Source organism: Panthera leo, chromosome C2 (assembly GCF_018350215.1).
Source record: "Panthera leo isolate Ple1 chromosome C2, P.leo_Ple1_pat1.1, whole genome shotgun sequence".
In the NCBI taxonomy this organism is placed as follows: Eukaryota; Metazoa; Chordata; class Mammalia; order Carnivora; family Felidae; genus Panthera; species Panthera leo.
In genome coordinates, this window is record NC_056687.1 from 12,400,511 (window position 1) to 12,421,043 (window position 20,533).

General features: G+C 39.7%; 1 protein-coding gene across 1 annotated transcript in view; it reads left to right on the forward strand.

The window, feature by feature from the left end:
- The window catches only part of PAXBP1 (PAX3 and PAX7 binding protein 1), a 34,897-nt gene that overhangs the window by 3,702 nt on the left and 10,662 nt on the right, over positions 1-20,533 (forward strand). Inside the window, exons 3-14 of the mRNA XM_042954856.1 lie at positions 2,949-3,125; positions 4,543-4,764; positions 5,554-5,657; positions 6,640-6,857; positions 7,370-7,559; positions 11,490-11,613; positions 14,903-15,002; positions 15,090-15,205; positions 17,020-17,219; positions 18,292-18,436; positions 19,103-19,224; positions 20,257-20,333. Coding sequence (XP_042810790.1) covers positions 2,949-3,125; positions 4,543-4,764; positions 5,554-5,657; positions 6,640-6,857; positions 7,370-7,559; positions 11,490-11,613; positions 14,903-15,002; positions 15,090-15,205; positions 17,020-17,219; positions 18,292-18,436; positions 19,103-19,224; positions 20,257-20,333 — 1,795 coding nt within the window. The remainder of the gene's footprint in view (positions 1-2,948; positions 3,126-4,542; positions 4,765-5,553; positions 5,658-6,639; positions 6,858-7,369; positions 7,560-11,489; positions 11,614-14,902; positions 15,003-15,089; positions 15,206-17,019; positions 17,220-18,291; positions 18,437-19,102; positions 19,225-20,256; positions 20,334-20,533) is intronic.

Here is a 20,533-nt window from a genome sequence, read left to right on the forward strand (position 1 = left end):
GGGAAGGCAGGTGGGAGGAGGATATTTTTAGGGGAACCAATTATTTTGGAGTCTAGGAAACTCTTTTTTCCCCAAATCTCTTGAGAACCAACCGTGTGCAGTGAAATAGTGCAAGTAAGGTCAGGAGAGAAAGAAAGGACCATTTACCGTTGGATTTAGTAATTGAAGCAAGTCTGAGATTTATGAGGCCATCTCCTGTGACCTGTCTTCCACTTTCACATAACTGATACACTTGCCAGATAACTTCATTAATGTCCTCCCTTAAGGTAGAGCCTGTGTGTTATAAGTGGTCATCATTACCCTTGGACTAATGGTGTTATGGAGCTCTTTCATGAATCAGCTCACAATCCTGAACTCTTCCTAGTGAAACTCTCCTTAGACAGCCAGAGAGGTACGTTAGTCTCCAAATCAAGGTCCTATCAACAAAATACCTACCACAAAAATGGGTATTCCTAGAATAGTGAGTTTGCCTTTAAACTTGAATTTGAGCGAAAATAGCCAGTGAACAGTGGGACATAATAGGTTTAGGCCTGGTGCTTCTTGGGGTGTTTATTAAAACCAAAAGTAAATGGAACTGATGAGGGAGCAGCAAAAAGGAAACATTTCTGGGGACCGAAGACTTCTATCTGTAGTAAGTGTACACACAGACAAGAGGATTTACCAAAGAGAATCATAAAGGTCAAAGGAGAAGGGACAGGAAAATTTCCAGATGAAGATGCTCAGTTGTATGAAATAGTGCCAGAAAGGTCAGGAAAAGAAAGGACCAAGGAGTGGCCATTGACAGGGTCGCTGTTGTTTTCTGGAGGAGGGTATCTGGCAGAGGGGACAAGTCCATTAGCCAAGCTTTGTGTCTGTTTGGCTGAAGAGACATCTTTTGCTAACTTGCTCAACAATACTGTATGAATTAGCTGTAGCTGCAGCCGTTGGAGAGCTGGTACGGGAGCTGGGAACGAGAGAAGGTAAAGGCCGTTCGCCTAGGCTGATGCACCCAAGTTGGTGACGAAGTAGGAGGCAGCAGGTCCACACTGCTTTGGGAAAGCTTGGCAGAGAAGTAGAGGACAGTAGCTGGAGAGACCGTTGTGATCAAGGAAAAGTTCTTTGATAGCAAGAAACCTGTGTCTATGTAGAAGAAAGGAGAAAGAGAGCCTCGTCAAGTTCAAGGTAAAGAGAATGTTTGTGAGAGCAAGTTTCCTGATGTGGTAGTAGAAATTGAGAGTACAAGAGGAGCCTAGAAGGTTACTTGGTATCTCTTTTTACAAAGACATCTGGAAGGATAATGTGCGACCACTAACAACAATCCCACTGTCACCATGTTTTGCACTTGTATGTGTTCAGTCATAATTTGTGTTTGCTCTGTCTTTTAGAATCTGCAGAAATCATTCTGAATGTATCTGATCTAGTAGACCTTTTGGTTCTATTAAAAGCCACTGATTGAGTGTGGGTTTACAGTAGAACGAAATTTGGGTAGTGTTTGACTCCCGTGTAACCATATCCGTCTGATGGAGTGGACTTTTCATCTCGAGCATCAGAATGCACTTCAGAAGGAAGGCTGTGGCTAATGAGGCAGGATGGTAAATGAAACAACTAAAGAGCCTTAAACAGTGACCTAAATTTTAGTCAAAAGTGTGTGTATGAAGGAGTGGTATTCCTGAGATTCTTATTTAGGGGAGTAGGATATGGCTTGAGAAGAATAGAATTTTTGAAACAGTTTTTAGGAGGGGACCATGCTAGGGAAACAGTACAAACATTTAGAATATTTAGAATAAATATTTAGAATAAACTTTTACTATTTCATTATAGTCATTGTGCCTCTTGTGTGCCAGGTTCAGTGTTTTAAGGTAAAGATTAACACTCTGATTTCTGTGATTTTTGCTTGGGACTGATGGTACAGTGGGACTATTGAGTTAAAAGCAAAATAAACCTCTGTAAAGTTAAGCGTGGTGAGTGGTGCCTCCTGGAACGCGGTTGCAGGAAGCAGTCTTGCAAGTGGTCTTACGAATGGCCTGAGCATTAGCACCGAATTAGAGAGTTCTCTCCTCTGTCCATACGGCAGAATATGGCCACTCTGCCGCTCCCTTACTGGTTTAGGTTGTTTTTAGTGCTACCCAGTCTCTGACTTGTCTCTCTGTCTCAGTTCCAGATTCCCAGAAAGACAATAAGGTTGTCTCTGCCTCGGTCACAGATCCAATCTTGAACATTCAGTCATGGCAATGGGATCACAGTTACATTGTGTAAATAGGACTTTTGGGTCTCACCCCGTCAGGTGATGGGTGACAAATGGTTATGAACTAAGAAGATGATCCTAAAGTATTCATTACAGAGAGGTTTATTTGGTCCCTAAGCATTTGTTCTTCATAGAAAGCTGCCTCAGATGGGCTTAGGGTTTAATGAAATGATGTTTAAAGAGGTATGAGCAGTGACCAATGGGAGGTTAGAGGAAGAAACAGTTAATTTTGATGAGTTAGTAAAATTTTGATGAGATTAACTCAAGATAGAATTGAGTAGGGCCTCCGATGCATCCTTGTGACCCCTATATTATTATTTTTTTTTTTTTTATTTTTTTTTTTTTTATTTATTTTTGGGACAGAGAGAGACAGAGCATGAACAGGGGAGGGGCAGAGAGAGAGGGAGACACAGAATCGGAAACAGGCTCCAGGCTCCAAGCCATCAGCCCAGAGCCTGACGCGGGGCTCGAACTCACGGGCCGCGAGATCGTGACCTGGCTGAAGTCGGACGCTTAACCGACTGCGCCACCCAGGCGCCCCAACCCCTATATTATTTTTATTTCACAGTTAATGACTGTTGTTGGATATTTCATTTTCATACAATCAGTGGGTTTTTTAATAAACAATTAAAACAGTTCAAAGTGAGCCTATAAACGAATAAAAAGTGCCTTCTCAATTTATGCATTTTATTTAAAATTTTAATTACTTTTCTCAAAAATGTAGGCGAACCACCCTTGGACAAAACAGGACACATTAAGGACACCAGTCAAGAAGACGGAGTTATCATCAGTGAGCACGGTGAAGATGAAATGGACATGGAAAGTGAGAAGGAGGAAGAAAAGCCAAAAGCTGGTGGAGCTTTTTCAAATGCTTTATCTTCTTTGAATGTTCTCCGCCCAGGTGTGTGCTTGCAGATACTTCTCAGAAATGAAGGAGGCCCTCAAGAATGGGCCATGTGTAAAGATGGTCAAGGAAGGAGTTAGCTACGTGGTGTTTCTTGTGACATCCCCATTTGCAGCCAAGGTGTTTCCTTTGGCAAATAAAGTGACAGAAGTAGAAACTTGCCAGTTTTCCAAGCTCATTGTCAGGCACTTTTGTTATCCAAAGCCAGTGTGGGACTTCAAGTAAATGGATAAATGGTACTCAAGTTGTTGTTTTTTTTGTTTTTTTTTTTTTTTTTTAAGTATTTCAGATTAAGACTAACTTTTTTAGAAGTGCTGCTAAAAGCAAAACTCATTGCAGTTAGTTTTATGCCCACACTTTCTTCCTTTTTACTTTTTTGTAGGAAATAGTTGGCAAATCTGTTTCCTGGGTAATAGGCTTTTGAGTAAAAAAGTGCTTAGAAAAAATGTCTAGCAGGAGAGGAACAGCTTAGTAAGTTAAGGTACATTTACATGATGGGATGTTACATACATATTAAAATAACATTAGACAGGTGACAAGGCGTTAATTTTTACTGGAGGTGAAAGGTCAGTTAGGTAGTAGATTATGCTTTATCTGTGTAGTGAATATTGTTAAGCTGTTAAAAATTATGCTCTGCCAAACAACAACATGGAAAAAAACTTACTGTGTTTTAATATGAAAAAAAACCTTAAGTACAGAATTATATATTCAGTATGCTTACAGGTGACCTGGAAACTATATGCAAGAGAAATATACTATAAATCTAATAGTTTGTTAAGGTGAGCTTGTGGGCAACTTTTTAAACTTATCTGCTTTCTATTTTAGTAATACGATTTGATTACTTTTGCCTATTTCTTAAAAATGAAAAAAAATTACAGTTAAAACAAAGCTGTGGTGGTGGATCTTCCCCCCATGCATATTGCCAGTATATAATTTATATATATATATGTATATTTAGTGACTTTAGGTTTCCGTTTAAGCTAAATTAACAAGAAATCAGTTGGGTTACAGGCACAGTTGGGGAAAGGGGTACCAGCAACTAACGTTAGAACATCACTATGACATGGCTCTCTTGATGAGGTTATTTTACCCTGCATATTTTCTTTTTATTTTTTTAATTTTTTTTTTAAATGCTTATTTATTTTTGAGAGAGACAGAGCATGAGCGGTGGAGGGGGAGAGAGAGAAAGAGAGAGGGAGACACAGAATCAGAAGCTGGCTCCAGGTTCCGAGCTGTCAGCACAGAGCCCTATGCGGGGCTTGAACTCACAAACTGTGAGATCATGACCTGAGCTGAAGTCAGCGCTTAACTGGCAGAGCCATCCAGGCGCCCCATACCCTTTATATTTTCACAAAAATAGAAACGTCATACCCTAATACCGGCATATTTTACAATTCTTACCACTTGTTTCCAGGAGAAATTCCAGATGCAGCTTTTATACATGCTGCAAGGAAAAAGCGTCAAATGGCCCGCGAATTGGGAGATTTCACTCCTCATGACAGCGAGCCTGGGAAAGGCCGCCTTGTTAGAGAAGATGAGAACGATGCCAGCGATGATGAAGACGATGATGAGAAACGTCGCATAGTTTTTTCTGTGAAAGAAAAGTCACAGAGACAAAAAATTGCCGAGGAAATAGGTAACTTGATTTAAATAGTATAGTAAGCCTGTTGCATTATATTATATATTTGATACTGTATTCAGATTAAAAGTACCCACATTTCCTTAGCAATGTCTAGTGTTTGAGGACCCTTTCTGCTTGGGTACCAGGGTCTTATTGGAATTTTTTGAAAACTGTAGCATGACTGTGATAGCTCATGTTTATTGAGCACGTCCTGTGTGGCCAGTATCGTGTTAAGCACTTTACATGCATACATTTATATAATCAGCCTCACATTCTTTTTTTTTATTAAAAATTTTTTTTTTTAACATTTATTTATTTTTGAGACAGAGAGAGACAGAGCATGAGCAGGGGAGGGTCAGAGAGAGAGGGAGACACAGAATCCGAAACAGGCTCCAGGCTCTGAGCCGTCAGCCCAGAGCCTGATGCGGGGCTCGAACTCACGGACCGCAAGATCATGACCTGAGCCGAAGTCGGATGCCCAACCGACTGAGCCACCCAGGCGCCCCCAGCTTCGCATTCTTTAGAGGCCTTTACGTTCTGTTCTTCCCTTTGTTGATTTGACGTCAAGCTCACAGAGATTAGGAAACCTTCCTCGGGTGTAACTACTGCGTAATGCCTTCTGCTTCAAGGGATGCTGTGTCTAAGACAAGCAAGGGGCATCAAAGGAGAAGAGATCGTAATCAACATTTTAGTAAAACTGAGTTAATACCAATTATTTTGCTTAATTTTTGTGAAGTGTCAGGATAGCATCTCTTCTCTCTCTGCTTTTCTGGTATTTAATTTTCCCCACTGCTGTGGCTACAGGCATTGAGGGGAGTGATGATGATGCTCTAGTAACTGGAGAACAAGATGAAGAACTCAGCCGATGGGAGCAGGAGCAGATAAGAAAAGGAATCAATATCCCTCAGGTAAGAACCAAAAGGTTAAACTTCAAAAATAGAAAGTACACAAGAAACCTTTTGTGCCTGTTTTGTGAAATCACAAAGATACTGAATTGAGTCTTTGTCGTTCATCCAACTAACATAATGAAGAAAATTACGTGCAGTTACATATTTGATAAGCTTTTAGAAGAAAGAAACTGTTGTTATCCTTTGCAACTTAACAGAGTGATGGTTTCTTAGATCAGTGTTTCTCCGAGTGATCCTTCAACCAGCAGCATCAGCATCCGCTGGGGGCTTGTTAGAAATGGCAAATGTTCACCCTCTTGAGACCTAGTGAATGAGAGACTGGGTTGGGGGCCCAGCCACCATGCTCGGGTCATCCTGGCACACGCTGACTTTGAGAACCACTGTTTAGATAAAATCTTTCTTTCCTGTATAGCTTATTGCTTCTGACTTTAAAAATTATTTTGTGGAAGATGGATTTCTCTTCTCGTAGTGTGAAAACTTAATTCAAAAACTTTGATGAAAAATCTCTTCGTCAGTAGTTAAAACAAGTTTTATTGAATTAAGTAGGACAGTGGAAGTGATCCATAAATGTAAACTGTTTTTGTTGCTAGTGTTTTGCATGCGTTTGGGTTATGTTAAGAAAATAGGGTACTTGGATGGCGGTTTCTAGTCTCTGCTTGTCTTTATTTTCTAACTGTAGCAAGTCATTTATTCTCTTCCATTGATAACGTGATGGCTTTGGATTATTTTTTTATGTCCCTTCCTACCCAAACTTCTATGATATTCTGTTTTCCCAAAAATTATTAGAAATGAATTCAGTAGTCCCATACGAGTTAGAATGTTCATCCTGCCCTACTTTTACTTGATTTTGAAGAACTTTGCAGTTACTTATTTCAATTAACACACTGTTTGGAAAATGGTGGATATTTTTGCAGTTTGTGCTTTTTAATCTCAAAGTCATGATTAACTGCTGGTTTTCATATATATCCCATTTCTTTTCTAGGTTCAAGCAAGCCAGCCCACTGAAGTGAATATGTACTACCAGAACACTTACCAGACGATACCTTATGGCTCATCCTATGGCATTCCTTATAGTTACACTGCCTATGGATCATCTGATGCCAAATCTCAAAAAACAGATAATACAGTCCCTTTCAAAACTCCCAGTAATGAGATGACTCCCGTTACTATTGATTTGGTAAAGAAACAGCTTAAAGACAGGTAGGGCAGATCAACTTCTTAAAGACCTGTCCTAGCTTTCAGTTCCCTCAGGCAACATGTAGTCTGGGGTAGCAGATGCAGAATGTCGGCAAAGAAGATTCACTGGCCCATCTTCAAAAGCTAAACAGAAGATGACTTCATACTTTGTTCTGCTCCCTTCTCGGATTACTTCTGTGGAAGCCTCGAAAAGTTATAAAAGTGCCACTCCATGATCTTGTTGAAGACAGTTCTGAGTTTGTACCTCTTGGACTCTGAAAAAGTGTAGTCAAGATATGGGGGGAAAAGCGAAACAGATTTTGGTTAGCCCACCAAATAACTTGATGTGAAGTCTGTAAACTGCCTTTTTGTTTTTGCTTTTTTGAGAAAAAAGCCGTGCAGATGAAAAGATGCCACTCCAAGCATTTTTGTATCTTAATAGTGGAACTAAATGCATTATTATAATATTGCAAGAGTCCTGACGGCGTAGACTTTTGGATGTAAATGTGTTATATTTATCCTTTTGTGTTCTTAAGGTTGGACTCCGTGAAAGAACTGCACAAAACGAATCGACAGCAGCATGAGAAACACCTGCAAAGCCGAGTGGACGCCACCAGGGCTATTGAGAGATTAGAAGGGTCTTCTGGGGGTGTTGGTGAACGGTATAAGTTTTTGCAAGAAATGCGAGGGTATGTCCAAGACTTGCTTGAGTGTTTCAGTGAAAAGGTAAGAATGCAAAAATATTAATCTCTTTGACTAAGGCAAAATTAGGGAGGTCTAGACGGCCTTGTGTAGATCATTTCTTGTATTTCTCAGAAAGTATCCACTGAGTTCAACTCTAGAAGTGATGAAAAGCCATGCTTCATTTTCCTCACTTCATTAGCGGCATTCTGTCTTGGGGGCGGCATAATGGCTTTGTTGAAAACAACAAAAAAGATAAAGCAGATTTAAATAAGACTTTGGCAAGTCCTCTTTAACACAGTGGTATATTATTGGCCTGCCCTGAATTATTAGAATATAAGGGACTCATCTGATGGAATTTTCTTTGGTATGGTTCCGGTCTAAACTTACCTTTAAACTGTTTCCACAAGTAATTCCAAATGTGTATAAAGTTACAAAATTTTATTAGTTTTTTTTTTTTTTAACTCTAAAAGTTGGTCACCATGGCTGCTGATAGTTTTCATCTAAATAAGCCTATGCTTCATCAATTTCAGAAACCATTCATTGGTCATAATTTCTTTGAAGGTCTCATTTCTTCCAAGTTCTTTTTTTTTTTTTTTTTTTTTCCAGTATGCCAGTCACTTGGCATAGTTTTTTGCATTTTAGTATACCATTTATTTGCATTTTTAAAATTCACTGCACACAGGATCCCCTTCTCAAACGAACTCTTAGTTGACTTTTCTTTTTTTAAGGTAAATATACCTGAGGCATTGGTTTATAAGTATTTGTAGACTTTGTGACTTTATCTTTGAAAAAATAAAATACAGTCTTTGAATATCCTGTGTCTCAGCTTTCAAGTGATGCAGGATTAGAGGGCACACTTTTCCCTTTTTCTTGGCTGTGTGGTTTAGCATAGAATCCGTAAGCATAGTACGTTTAAAGGAGTATCTTAAGTTTTTATTGTCTCTGTTGATGACCTCAATCTATGAAAGCCAAAGGTTACCAGAGAACGGCTCTAGACTGTCTTCCTAATGGATCTTAAGGGTTGTAGCCAGTCTATGGTCAGATGCAGCCCAAGAGCCTTCACCAAGCCTTGTCTGTAGGATTTGTCATGTTCTTGTCTTACCACCTGATTTCTGAAGAAGCAGCTATAGTCTGAGCTATGATATCCCTTGTGGCAGATCACTGGCTTAGGGCAACAAGTACGAGGGTGAGAAAGAAACAGGTTTGACGCTGCAGGGGGCTAGAGTCAAGGCAGGAAGTGGACTCGGGTGTCAGCTGGCGGTTGTGTCCTTCCCACCGATCAAGGCCTTTTGAGCCCAGCGGGCATAATGGAAGCTGTTGTCATAACCCTCTGTGACTAGAAGAAGGGTCATTGTCTTTGTAAGTGACGCTTACGCACCATACTTTGTAAGTGACGCTTGTCCCTGTGGAGTTTTTTCTTGAAGTATTGGAACCTTTGCCGTAGAATTTAATTTACTTCAGTAAACTTACATACTTGTAACTGTAGACTTAACTCCGAAAAGTTGACGGTAATATGATAAACTAGATGATTCCATTTTTGCATTAAAGAGACTACTAGGACGTCTAGTTCATACAGTTTTCAATCGCTTACTATTTTAAAAACGGTTAGCTGGAGACTATTGATTGATTTCAATCACTATGTTCCTAGAGAAGTCGACTTCAGAGTGTGCTTGTATGGTGTCACAGAGTCACTTAGATCAATGTTTTTGGAGAAGATCTTAAGTCTTGTATGTTACTTAAGTCTTGTATGAGCGGGGGAGGGACAGAAAGAGAGGGAGACACAGAATCCAAAGCAGCCTCCAGGCTCTGAGCTGTCAGCCCAGAGCCTGCTGCGGGGCTCAAACCCATGAACTGTGAGATCATGACCTGAGCCGAAGTCGGACACTTTACCGACTGAGACACCCAGGCACCCCTGTAGTGACTACATTTTCATTAAAACAGAGGCAGATGATCCTTTCTTTGAAGGATGAGTATTTTATTTCATTTTGACATTTTCATATGCATGGAGTTTTATTAAGAGGTTGCTGCTTAATAAATTGTCACCTTGTCACATTGTCACCTTGGAAATGTTTAGGAATAATTAGACACATTTGAATTGCATTTTAGTTATACTATAAAAGTTTGTTTCAGGGTAAGGCCATAGAAAGATAAACATCGGTTTGGTTTTTTTCTGTTTCGTTCTAAAAGTTTAAGTAGTTTGAACTTAGGTTTTTTAAATTATTTGAAAATCATTTTAACTTCCCATCGTTTTGTTTCCCTATAGTCCCCTTCCTTGTGTTCTTCGCCTTAAATTTGGTCTTGAAATCATAATAGTCAAGAACAGTTTTGAGTTTGGAGAGGGTAAAGAAATTGTCATGGTGCATACTCTTGAGACAAATCGATATCGTTAAGAAACCTGAAAGAGCTGAAAACGCGTCTTGAAGTTTTTATTCTCAGAATTTTCTCGGCTTTGTTGAAAAGCACTCTAATGACCTAAACGGAAAAATTGCATTATCGGAATTTTAACTACAAATTGAATAATTAAATGCTGTCGGATGCCACCTGGGGTGTGTCGCTGTCACGCTACGGGAGTGGCGACAGTCCCCGGGACACAGAGCGCACCTTAGGTGCACAGGCACCTGTGTCTTCCGTCCTGTGTGGGGTGAAGACGTAAGGGGGTGGGAAGTGCAAGTCACAGGAATACAGCACTGACTGCCTTAAAAAAATTACTCCTCGTACATTTTAAAGATCGAGTCCGCGGGCTCAGTTGTCTAAGATAATCGGTGCAGATCTGGGGACCTTGTTGTCCGTGGTGTGGCCTATTTGAGATTAAAATAACTCCATCGGTTTGATCTCTCTGGGAGCATTTGCTGCTTTTGCAATGGAATCATGCCAGTGTATAAAAGTGCTTTTATTACAGACATCTTTGAATTCCACCTGCCTTTTTTTTTTATTTTCCATTTGCAGTCTGTTCAGTTCAGGAAGCTGCTGTCACACTTGGTGCCAGTGTTCCCAAACTCTAAATAATGTGTTTTCCATTTGCACTAACCGTCAGGAAACTAGAATTTCTGGTTTCCTCAGGTATGTGTAGTGGTCATTAGTGTTTTGTGAAAGTTTCATAGCGTTTGGTTATAATGTAAGATATTGATAAAGAGAAAGTTTTGTTTTTTCTTTTTAAGTTAGGTTTCATCCTGTAAGTCTTTTGTACTGTGTGTGAACCAAGTGAATGCTTAGCTGTGGATATGAACCTGGAAAAATGCATGGACTTTGTAAACTGATAATTCATGTGAGGAATTTTATTATTTTATGACAAAGTATGGGAAAATACATTTAATAGGAAGAGCTTTCTGACTCTGAGATACTGACTTTAGGTTAGTGAAGGCTAGAAGTTTTATCTGCCTTACTAACGTAAGTGGATGCAGTTCGCATTTAAGAACGTGTCATCAGGCTGCGATGTGGTGTGACATTACCGTAAGGTACTTGGCGCACATGAGTGGCGGAGCAGTTTAAGCGTCCAGAATTGGGCAGCGCGCAGACTCCCGCTCTTACCTGCTCGTGGAGCCCTGGCGTTTTTTTTAGTATTGCGTAGCAAGAGTGGTTTGTTTTAAGCTACAAAACTTCTGAGGTAGATGATGCTGCTGAAAATCAAAAATGGACTTTAAAAGACTTGCAAGTACTTTATTCTGAAAGAAAAGCACTACGATTTTGACATTTCTTTACTTGCTCTCTTTACTAATACTGAAGCGTTAAGTTTCCTAACCAAACTTTTACTCCAATAACTAGGCACCGGACATTGTAGCCCTATGTATGGATTAAAAGAAGAGATGGTTCCTAAACTTCGTAATACTGAATTGCTATTTGTGTCCCATTGGGAGTTCATGATTATTCTGTCCATAGAGGGTACTTTTTCAGAAATCCGGAAATAGAATGGAACCCTCAGATAAGTAAGCAACTGAAGAGTTTGGTGTTACGGAGTGTGTTGTATTTTTACAGGTGCCACTGATTAATGAACTTGAATCAGCAATACATCAGCTGTACAAACAGCGAGCTTCCCGCCTTGTCCAAAGACGACAAGATGATATTAAAGATGAATCTTCGGAGTTTTCAAGCCATTCAAGTCAGTCCATCTTGAAGGTTTTTATTATTCATTAAACAACCTTGTTTACCTAGTGCAGCCTAATTGAAAATTAGAGAGCTTATTAGCTTTTTTTTTTTTTTTTTTTTAAACAAACACATTTCCTTACTCTTGTGTCAGGTAGTTCTAAAACTTAACAGCATGTACTTGGATTGTGTTTAAGAAAATACAGCTTCACAAAGGAGCTCAAAAACATGCACTGATTTTCTATCAATCTTACTCTTCTTTGAACCTATTTTTTCATTCTTTAGAGGATAGAGAAGACATCAATATTTTATCTTAAAACAACTATCATTTGGCTCTAATTGATCTTTCCCCCCATTTCATCCTGGTCACAACACTGATACAAATGCTGTTGGAAAGATTCTGGGTTCAGGGACCGGGAGATTCTGAAGAGGAGAGAAGGGGTTCTAATTACATAACAGATAATACCACTCCAAGATTAGGGGATTTTTGTACTTCATGCCTCAGAGAAAAGCAAAGTTTTTTGTTCTCTAGCTTGCCTTTTATAGTGGGTTTTTTAGTAAGTCATTTGATGGCTACAGTTTTTGAAATTTTAATGTAAAAGTTTAGAAATTCAGTTTATATTCCTTTCATTATAATATGTGTTATGAAAAACCAAAATTAATCAGAAAGCTCTTATTAAATAGCTTAGCTGAGGTTCTTTAACCAGATGTGTTAAAGCTTTTAATTCCATATTTCCATTGTGCTCCATATTCTTGGGTCCTCTAAGAGGAATTGTCCTAGCATGGATTTCTTGTAGCTTCTTTTTATCATCTCTTTGTTCCCTACGCCAGCAGTTCTGAACAGAAGTGTGAATCAGAATTACCCGGGGTATTAATTTAGAATGCAGGTTTCTTGGTCCTATCCCCAGAGGTTTTTGCTAGGTCTTGGATGGTGACCGTATCCTCATGTTGAACAACCACTCCAGGTGATGCAAGTGTGAAGGGCCCTAGTGTCGTTCTTTCTGAAAACAATACCTCGTCATACAGGGGGTCCTCTAAATTAGATGTTGGATCCCTGAGAAAATATCTTGTGTGCGGAATGGGTTTTAGAGCATTGGAAAGAGGTGGTATTACGGCCCTCAGAGCTTTGACCTTTCTTTTTTTGCCACACAAACTTAAATTGGATTATTGCCATATCGGGCACCTAGATGACTAATGCAGCCCTTCCAGATCACTTTTGATCCAGACAGAACCAGATTTCTGGGGCAGATTACAGGTAACCATTAGACCTATGAAGGGAAGTAATTCCTTTTTTAAGTTATATGGTTTGTATGAGCTGTGCATTTTATCAGATACCTTTTCCTCCCTGTAATCTGTTCTTTATAACTTGGAGCTATTTACTTACATAGAATGAGAAGTAAAGATTAAATGATGTATGTTGATTAGATTGAGAGTCGGAAAGAAATTGAAAAGTAATGAGAAAGCGAAAAATACTACCTTAGAGGCGAGTATTCGTTAATTGTCAAAGGTTTGAGGAAAATTACGTAGGACGCTAAAACAAAAATCCCTGCAATTCATCTGTTGAGATTTGTGGACACTTAACCACAATTAATTACGGCATATAGTTCTTAGAGAAGTGAAGGAGGTTATCACGTGAGTCATCGACTCTCATATCTCCTTTAGTGTCATATACAATCTACGAATGTAGAGACATTTTAAATATTTGTTATAGTGGTGAATAGTCTTGACAGTATTTCTTTACTGAAGGAGACCTCTTGAAGAGAGACAGGAATCATTTCTGTAGTTTGGGACTTTAGCTATTCCCCTTTGATGTGTGAATTCACAATTGAGGTAGAACAGGGGCATCTTTCTTGTTTATCATGTTCATCTTTCTTAACAATTGCTGAACTCTGGAACATACTTCCTAATATCAGAGCTATTTTGAAATATGAATGAGTAACCCAGAAAGTCAACTTTTAAAAATAGTAGGGTCTAAGATAGGATACACTGAAGCAGAGGGCTAACTTGGGGGTTGGTGTTTTCTTTTGCCGCTGTTGGCGGCATGTCTCTGATATCAGGGGAAAACAAATTCAAAAGCCTTAAATTGATGTCTTTTATTTGATGTATGACTTTCCCCACATCTTATCCCTTAGCTTGTCTGCTTCTGTTACCATCCGTGTTTTACAGAGTATCTTCATAAAACAAACGTAGAATTGAGGGAACTATTGCAGATAGATGTTTCCCCCGCTCCTCCTTCTACCCTGGGCAGGAGATTAGAGGACTGTTCACTGGAGTAAGAGAATGGGTCCAGAGAAAGCCTGAGACACTTAACATCTGGGAGCCCCCAACGAGAAAGTTGACTTTCTCCCGGTGTTCAGATGGAGATGCCTCTGTGAGGTACCTCCCACCTTTGTCCACAGAACTTCCAGTCTCCTTTCACATCAGGTAGTTAAGGATCAACAAAGAGAGTAACACAAGCAATAGAACCAAAGGGACCGAGGAAACAAAAACAATGCAGGTATCAGAAGAAAATTTAAAATATAATGGATATCCTTCGAGAGATAGTAGGAAGTGCCCTAGAGATGGGAATATTGTAAGAATAAGAACCATCTCTTAGGAATTAAAAATATGGTAACTGAAATCAATAAATTTAAATTGGAAGGGTGGAAGCTAAACTAGAATATTGCCCTAGAAAGTTAAAAAAAGAGACAGAAAATAGGCAAAAAAAGGAATAATTCTGCTTTGAAAGAGTGTTCGAGCAAGTATGTTAGTCTTGTTCAGATGCGGTTTTCAGTCTACCATGTTGATCCTGCCCTTGTTCTAAAAATTGTAGTAGAGAATGTCTACACAGCAGAATTAGAATAAATAGAATAAATTGTCAAACTCCTGAAACAAAGCTGTTTTCTCATCCTTCCTACCCAGGATTTCTTTTCTGTCATACCATTAGACATGTGATGCTTAATTCCTTCCTTAAAAAAGTAATCTATAATTTTCTCTTTGCACAGGTAATTTTGGTTTTTAATTTATTTGGTCATCATGATAGCGTCAACTAGTTCTGTTACTTAGATACAAAAATAGTGATTAAACCCAGTCGTATTTACATAGGGTTGTTGAACTCTCTGTTTATTTTTTCTACTCCTTTTCATGGGAACACAGAGTAATACTGAGATTTGCTCTAAACTAGAAAACTATCTGGTTTACCAGTTACTGCGGAAGCCTGCTGTTGAGATTAGCAAACAGTCTATCATTATGGCTTATTCTGTGCAAACTCTTTCCTCAAGATTGCTGAAGGAAGGCTTTTAATTGTCACTGTTGTTGTTTTACAGATAAAGCTCTGATGGCACCAAATCTCGATTCCTTCGGGCGAGATCGGGCACTGTATCAAGAGCATGCAAAACGTAGGATTGCAGAACGGGAGGCCAGGAGGTAATTCTCAAAACGCTTGCCGTTGGTTCGTTTGCAAAGGGAGGAGCCTCTTGTATCTGGTTTGGGAACTTGCTGTTTGTTATTTAGGACTCGTCGTAGACAAGCCAGAGAGCAGACCGGTAAGATGGCCGATCACCTCGAAGGCCTTTCCAGTGATGATGAAGAAACGTCCACAGATATTACGAACTTCAACCTGGAAAAAGGTTAGACATTTATTTGGAAATGACGTTTTATTGCCAGTTTGGTTTCTACTTCCGTGTGGTTTTTGCCACGAGATGATTTGAAGTTTTGTGGCCTCTGCGTTAGAATCAGCCGCTTTTTTCTTAATTGTAAAAATAGGCACCCGTTTTTATTAACCGAATATCATGATGAATTCTCAAAACTAGTGGTGACACCTTGCCTTGGAGTTTATTTAGTACTTGCATAATAAAACGATATTACTCTCCAGAATTGTAGAATTTTAAGTGACAAAAAAAAAAAAAAAAAAAAAAAGTCAGATCCTAGGATAGCCCTAATGCAGCCTGTCCTGGAGAGGCAGAGCTGGGCAGTAGGACACTCAGCCCTGAAAGAAACTCCTGATTTGGGGAGTCCCGAATAATTTCAACCCAAGGGGAGTGGTTAGTACTGTTATGTGCCAGGCATTTCTAGAAGAATCTTCCTTTCCTGCCATTGGTTGTGGTTATTTGGAATTATGTTGGCTGCAGGCCATTTGGAATTTAGTTAGAGAAGCTTCTTTTTCTCCCACCTTTTTATAGTGAATATGTTTAAACATAGAGAAACTGGAAAGAATAGCACAGTGATCCCATGTGCGTATCACCCGGATTCAACAATTCTTACCAAACCAAGTTTGCCTTAATTCTTTGGGTGTGTGTGTGTGTGTGTGTGTGTGTGTGTGTGTGTGTGTTGCTGAATCGTTTGAAAATAGCCTACACATCATGATACTTTCCTTTCAGCACTTTAGCATGTTTAACTGAAAATTCTTAATATTGTGTTTATTTAGTAGCAGCTCCCCCGAAATAAAACTCTTGGGACTGTTTTTGTGGGTGGTTGTGTCTTTTCCAAACTGGGAACCACACCAGATTTCATGCCCTGCATTTGGTTGTTCCATTTTTTTCCCTAGGATTAATGAGTGTCCATGAGTACCTTACACATATACACTCCCCTGTTATTTATTTAAGACATTAAGTTTTTGAAGAGACCAGGTCACTTACCTTGCAGAATTTCCAACATTTTGTTTCCTCATGGATTAATTTGTTTTTCGATTCACCGAATTTCTATGTAAACTGGCATTTAGGTCTGAAGACTTGATTAGATTCAGGTTAAGCTTTTGTTTTGGCAAGAATACTTCATACAGGATGCTGCTGCGTATTGCAGAATATGAGATGACAGATATTAGATTGTCCGGCTATTAGTGATGTTAAGATCCATCTTGAGAATTAGGTTGTCACAGTTCGGTCTCACCATTAAAAGATTCCCCTTTCCCAAGTCTTCAGCAGCATCACATCACTTTCCACCTAAAGATCTAGCATCCATTTTGATACTTGTCCATGTCAGTTCTCACAGTCACCCACAGGCCTTGAAAGAAGTGAAAATGATCGTTCACTGATTGTGATGCACTTCTGATATTTATACGGTGATTGTGGACTGAAGAGCTTGGAGCAAAGTTTGCACTTCACGCAGTTACTCACGGTTAATCTACTGTAGTAACTGAAATGGGGGTTGACTCGTTGGGGGACTGGTGGTATTTAACTAAACTCTAGGAACAGGAAATGGTACATCTGGGAACTGCAAAGCTAAGACTGCCCGCACTCTGGTTTGCAGAACAGACATTCGAAAACCTAAACTTGCGTTCCTCCCTTTTGTTAAATTGCAATTACTAATGATTCCTCTGTTAATGAGCCTGACTGATACTCAGGCTACAAAGAAAATGTGGAAAATACTGAACTCTGAGTTTCCTACCACATTGTAAGTTACGGCTCTCTCTGGGGTTTTTGTTTGTTGTTATTGTTGTCTTTAGATCGCATTTCGAAAGAGTCCAGCAAGGTTTTTGAAGACGTCCTTGAAAGTTTCTATTCAATCGACTGCATTAAATCCCAATTTGAAGCATGGCGTTCAAAATACTATCTGTCCTATAAGGATGCTTATATCGGCCTTTGTTTGCCAAAGCTGTTCAACCCCCTCATACGGCTGCAGCTTCTCACTTGGACTCCTCTTGAGGTGAGTGGCTTGTGTCACTGTTAGAAAACAATATAACACCATGCCTGGGTAATTTTAATCTCAAAGCTAGAGATGTAAGTTGGAGCAAAATACTTTTCAGGGGAGATAGGGCACAGGGCTATAATACAAATTCAGCTGGGTGTAGAGTCATGGTTTCTTATCTCTATTCCTTCTCAAGAGAGCTGTTTATTACTTTCAAGTTCTATACAGTGCTTTTCTTGGTCAGCTAAAGTTGCATGTAGGGATACTGGGATGTGAACGTGAATGAACACTAAGAATTTGGTCCTTTGATCCTAGAAAAACTTAGAACCTCGTGGGAAAGATTAGTGAGGAGGGTGTGAAATGACCTGAACTAAGTTGGGTGGTAATGGAAAATTGGGAGGATAAGACAAACCGATACGTTTAGGACGTGGAATCAGTAGGACCTGTCGGCCTGGGATGTACATAAGGGAGGAGACGAGAAGTGCCTATATGTGTTCAGTGGTCCTGTTTAAGAAAGAGTTTTGGAAGTTCCCAGCATGGGGACGGAGGCATGGCATGAATGAGATTGGCTGGGTTGAATGTGTCAACAACTGTAGGGAAAAGAGGGCTGAGGTTGACACCCTGGAAACTGAAAAAACTGTGAGCTCTGGGAACCATTCAGCCGCCAGCTCCCGGTCGCTCTTCGCCGGACCTTGTGGAGTTTCACCCTGTGCACGTGTGCCTTGGTATACAGCAAAGGCTCAAGGGGACTTGTGTGCGCTCTGGAGTTCTTTTTCTGGGTAGCTCCCTCCTCCACCCCATAGCTTCTGGCCGTCTCCGCCTCCCTGAACTCTAGTTCCTGCCTCCGCAACTGAGCAAGACTGCTCTGCACCCCCCACCAGGGGCTCACTCGTTTGATTCTGCTTTCAGGGGTCACGGTCCTGTACTGCCTGTGGTCCAGTGTCTGAAAATAGATGTTTCATAGATTTTGTTCAGTTTTTAGTTGTTGACGACTGAAGCTTAAATCCTTTTCCTATTGTTCTTATCATGGCTAGAAGCAGAAACAGCAACTGTTTTAAGTGTTTAGCTTTTTAATATTGTTTTTTTCTAGGCAAAATGTCGTGACTTTGAAAACATGCTGTGGTTTGAATCTTTGCTGTTTTATGGTTGTGAAGAACGAGAGCAAGAGAAAGATGATGTAGATGTTGCACTGTTGCCTACAATTGTGGAAAAGGTGATTCTTCCTAAACTAACAGGTAGGGATATCTCAATTGAACATTTAAACACATTGGGTTTTCAAATCTGTCTTGAAGAATTTTAACCAGAGTGTGTTTCCTCGTAGAAGTAATAATTACAAATGATAAAATAACCACCTGGCCCAGAGAAGGCTAAAGGGTGGATGTCTCTTAACCGAGTAGTTGAAGACCACTTTGGGGTAGGCCTGGCGTTGGAGGCAGTAATGGATTCATAGATGAATTTTAGAGAAGCAAAATGAAGCAAACCTGAATACATAGTCTGAGGGCAGGGAATGGGTTGTATTTTCCTGGGAGCAACTTCATTACTTCTATCAATTTCTCAAAAAAAGATTAGGAATCATTGGTATGGGAACCTATTTAAAATATTAAAAATAAGATTCGAGTTTGGTTAGGAATTCTTGATGCTGGGACATCTAGGATTTAGAAGTCCTCCCCTTTATTATTACCGAGCAGCAGAAAATAGAATGAATCTATGCCCTCCCCACATGTGCCTAATCTTCAGGGTTCCCACAGTTAAGAGGACAAAGAAGACTGGGGCTTATTATACTCTAGAGAGAGAAAAAATAAATCAGGGTTGGCGTTTGTAAGTTGAAGACTGCTTGACAGCAGATTTAAGTCGGCTGCAATCTACTTCTGTATCTCAACACCTTACTTTTCTCTTAATAGTAATAGCTGAAAATATGTGGGACCCTTTTTCTACAACACAGACTTCAAGAATGGTTGGGATTACATTAAAATTAATAAACGGATATCCTTCAGTAGTGAATGCAGAAAACAAAAATACACAGGTAATTTAATTCTTTATTATCAGTGGAAGGTTTTTTTCTCCCCTCTCCTTTCAAAAATGAGCAAGAGTTGAGGGAGTGAGTGGTTATGTTCTAAGCCTTGCCAGAAAATCTGATTCCCTCAGGCCATCTGGTCCTTTATGGCCTGAAATGTACAAAATTTGAGATCACAGTTTGTAGCTTTTAAATCCCTCTGGCAAGGTGATGTCATTAGTCCAGGTAGCTTCCCACCTGTGCTCTTCTCTGCTGCTCCTCACTGCCCCACCCCCCACTAATCAAAAAAACTGCATTTTTATGGAAAAAGAAAAATGTAAAACTATTAGGATGGGTAACAGTTGATGACTAAAATGCTAAAACATTGAGCAGCGTATAAAACCACAAGGTTTTATAGTAGTTTATATAACTAGTTTCCGAACTTCAGATTGCCGCCATCCCTCTGGACATTCTTAGGTGCTATTTAGACACGGAAAAGGTGTTCTTTATCTTGTTTTCACTGACTTCATTTTGAGAAGAACCAGATTACGTGTCTGATCTTAAATCTGAGTAATATGGTAGACTTGAAGGGTTTGTAGATTTCTAAGTGGCTTCGTTGCTTGGTAGTTGAGGGATAAATGAAGAGTAGGGAGCATTAAAGACCTTAACGCTTGCAGGGAGAAGGGAGAAAATTGGAGAAGACGGTTTACTCGAAATTGAATACTTGATCCTATGATTTAGAATATGGCTTGTTTTGGGGCGCCTGGGTGGCGCAGTCGGTTAAGCGTCCGACTTCAGCCAGGTCACAATCTCGCGGTCCGTGAGTTCGAGCCCTGCGTCAGGCTCTGGGCTGATGGCTCGGAGCCTGGAGCCTGTTTCCGATTCTGTGTCTCCCTCTCTCTCTGCCCCTCCCCCGTTCATGCTCTGTCTCTCTCTGTCCCAAAAATAAATAAAAAACGTTGAAAAAAAAAAATTTTTAGAATATGGCTTGTTTTTATTTCTTAAAATTTAACTTTTATCATAACCCTTCTTAAAATGTGTGATCTGCTTTTAATTCTTTAGGTGTACCTAAAAGCACTTTTACTAAGAATGAGGAGAACTTTAGATGATGATGTATTCATGCCCTTATATCCCAAAAAGTAAGTAACTCTTAACATTAAGGGTGATGATAATATTGGGGGTGCCTGGCTGGCTAGTGACTAGAGTGTGTGACTCTTAATCTCAGGGTCCTCAGTTTAAGCCCCACGTTGGGCAGGGAGCCTACTTTAAAAACAAAAAAGTTTTAAAAAGATGATCTTCTCCGTTATCTTCAGAGAAGGTTTCTTAAATTCTAGAAAAA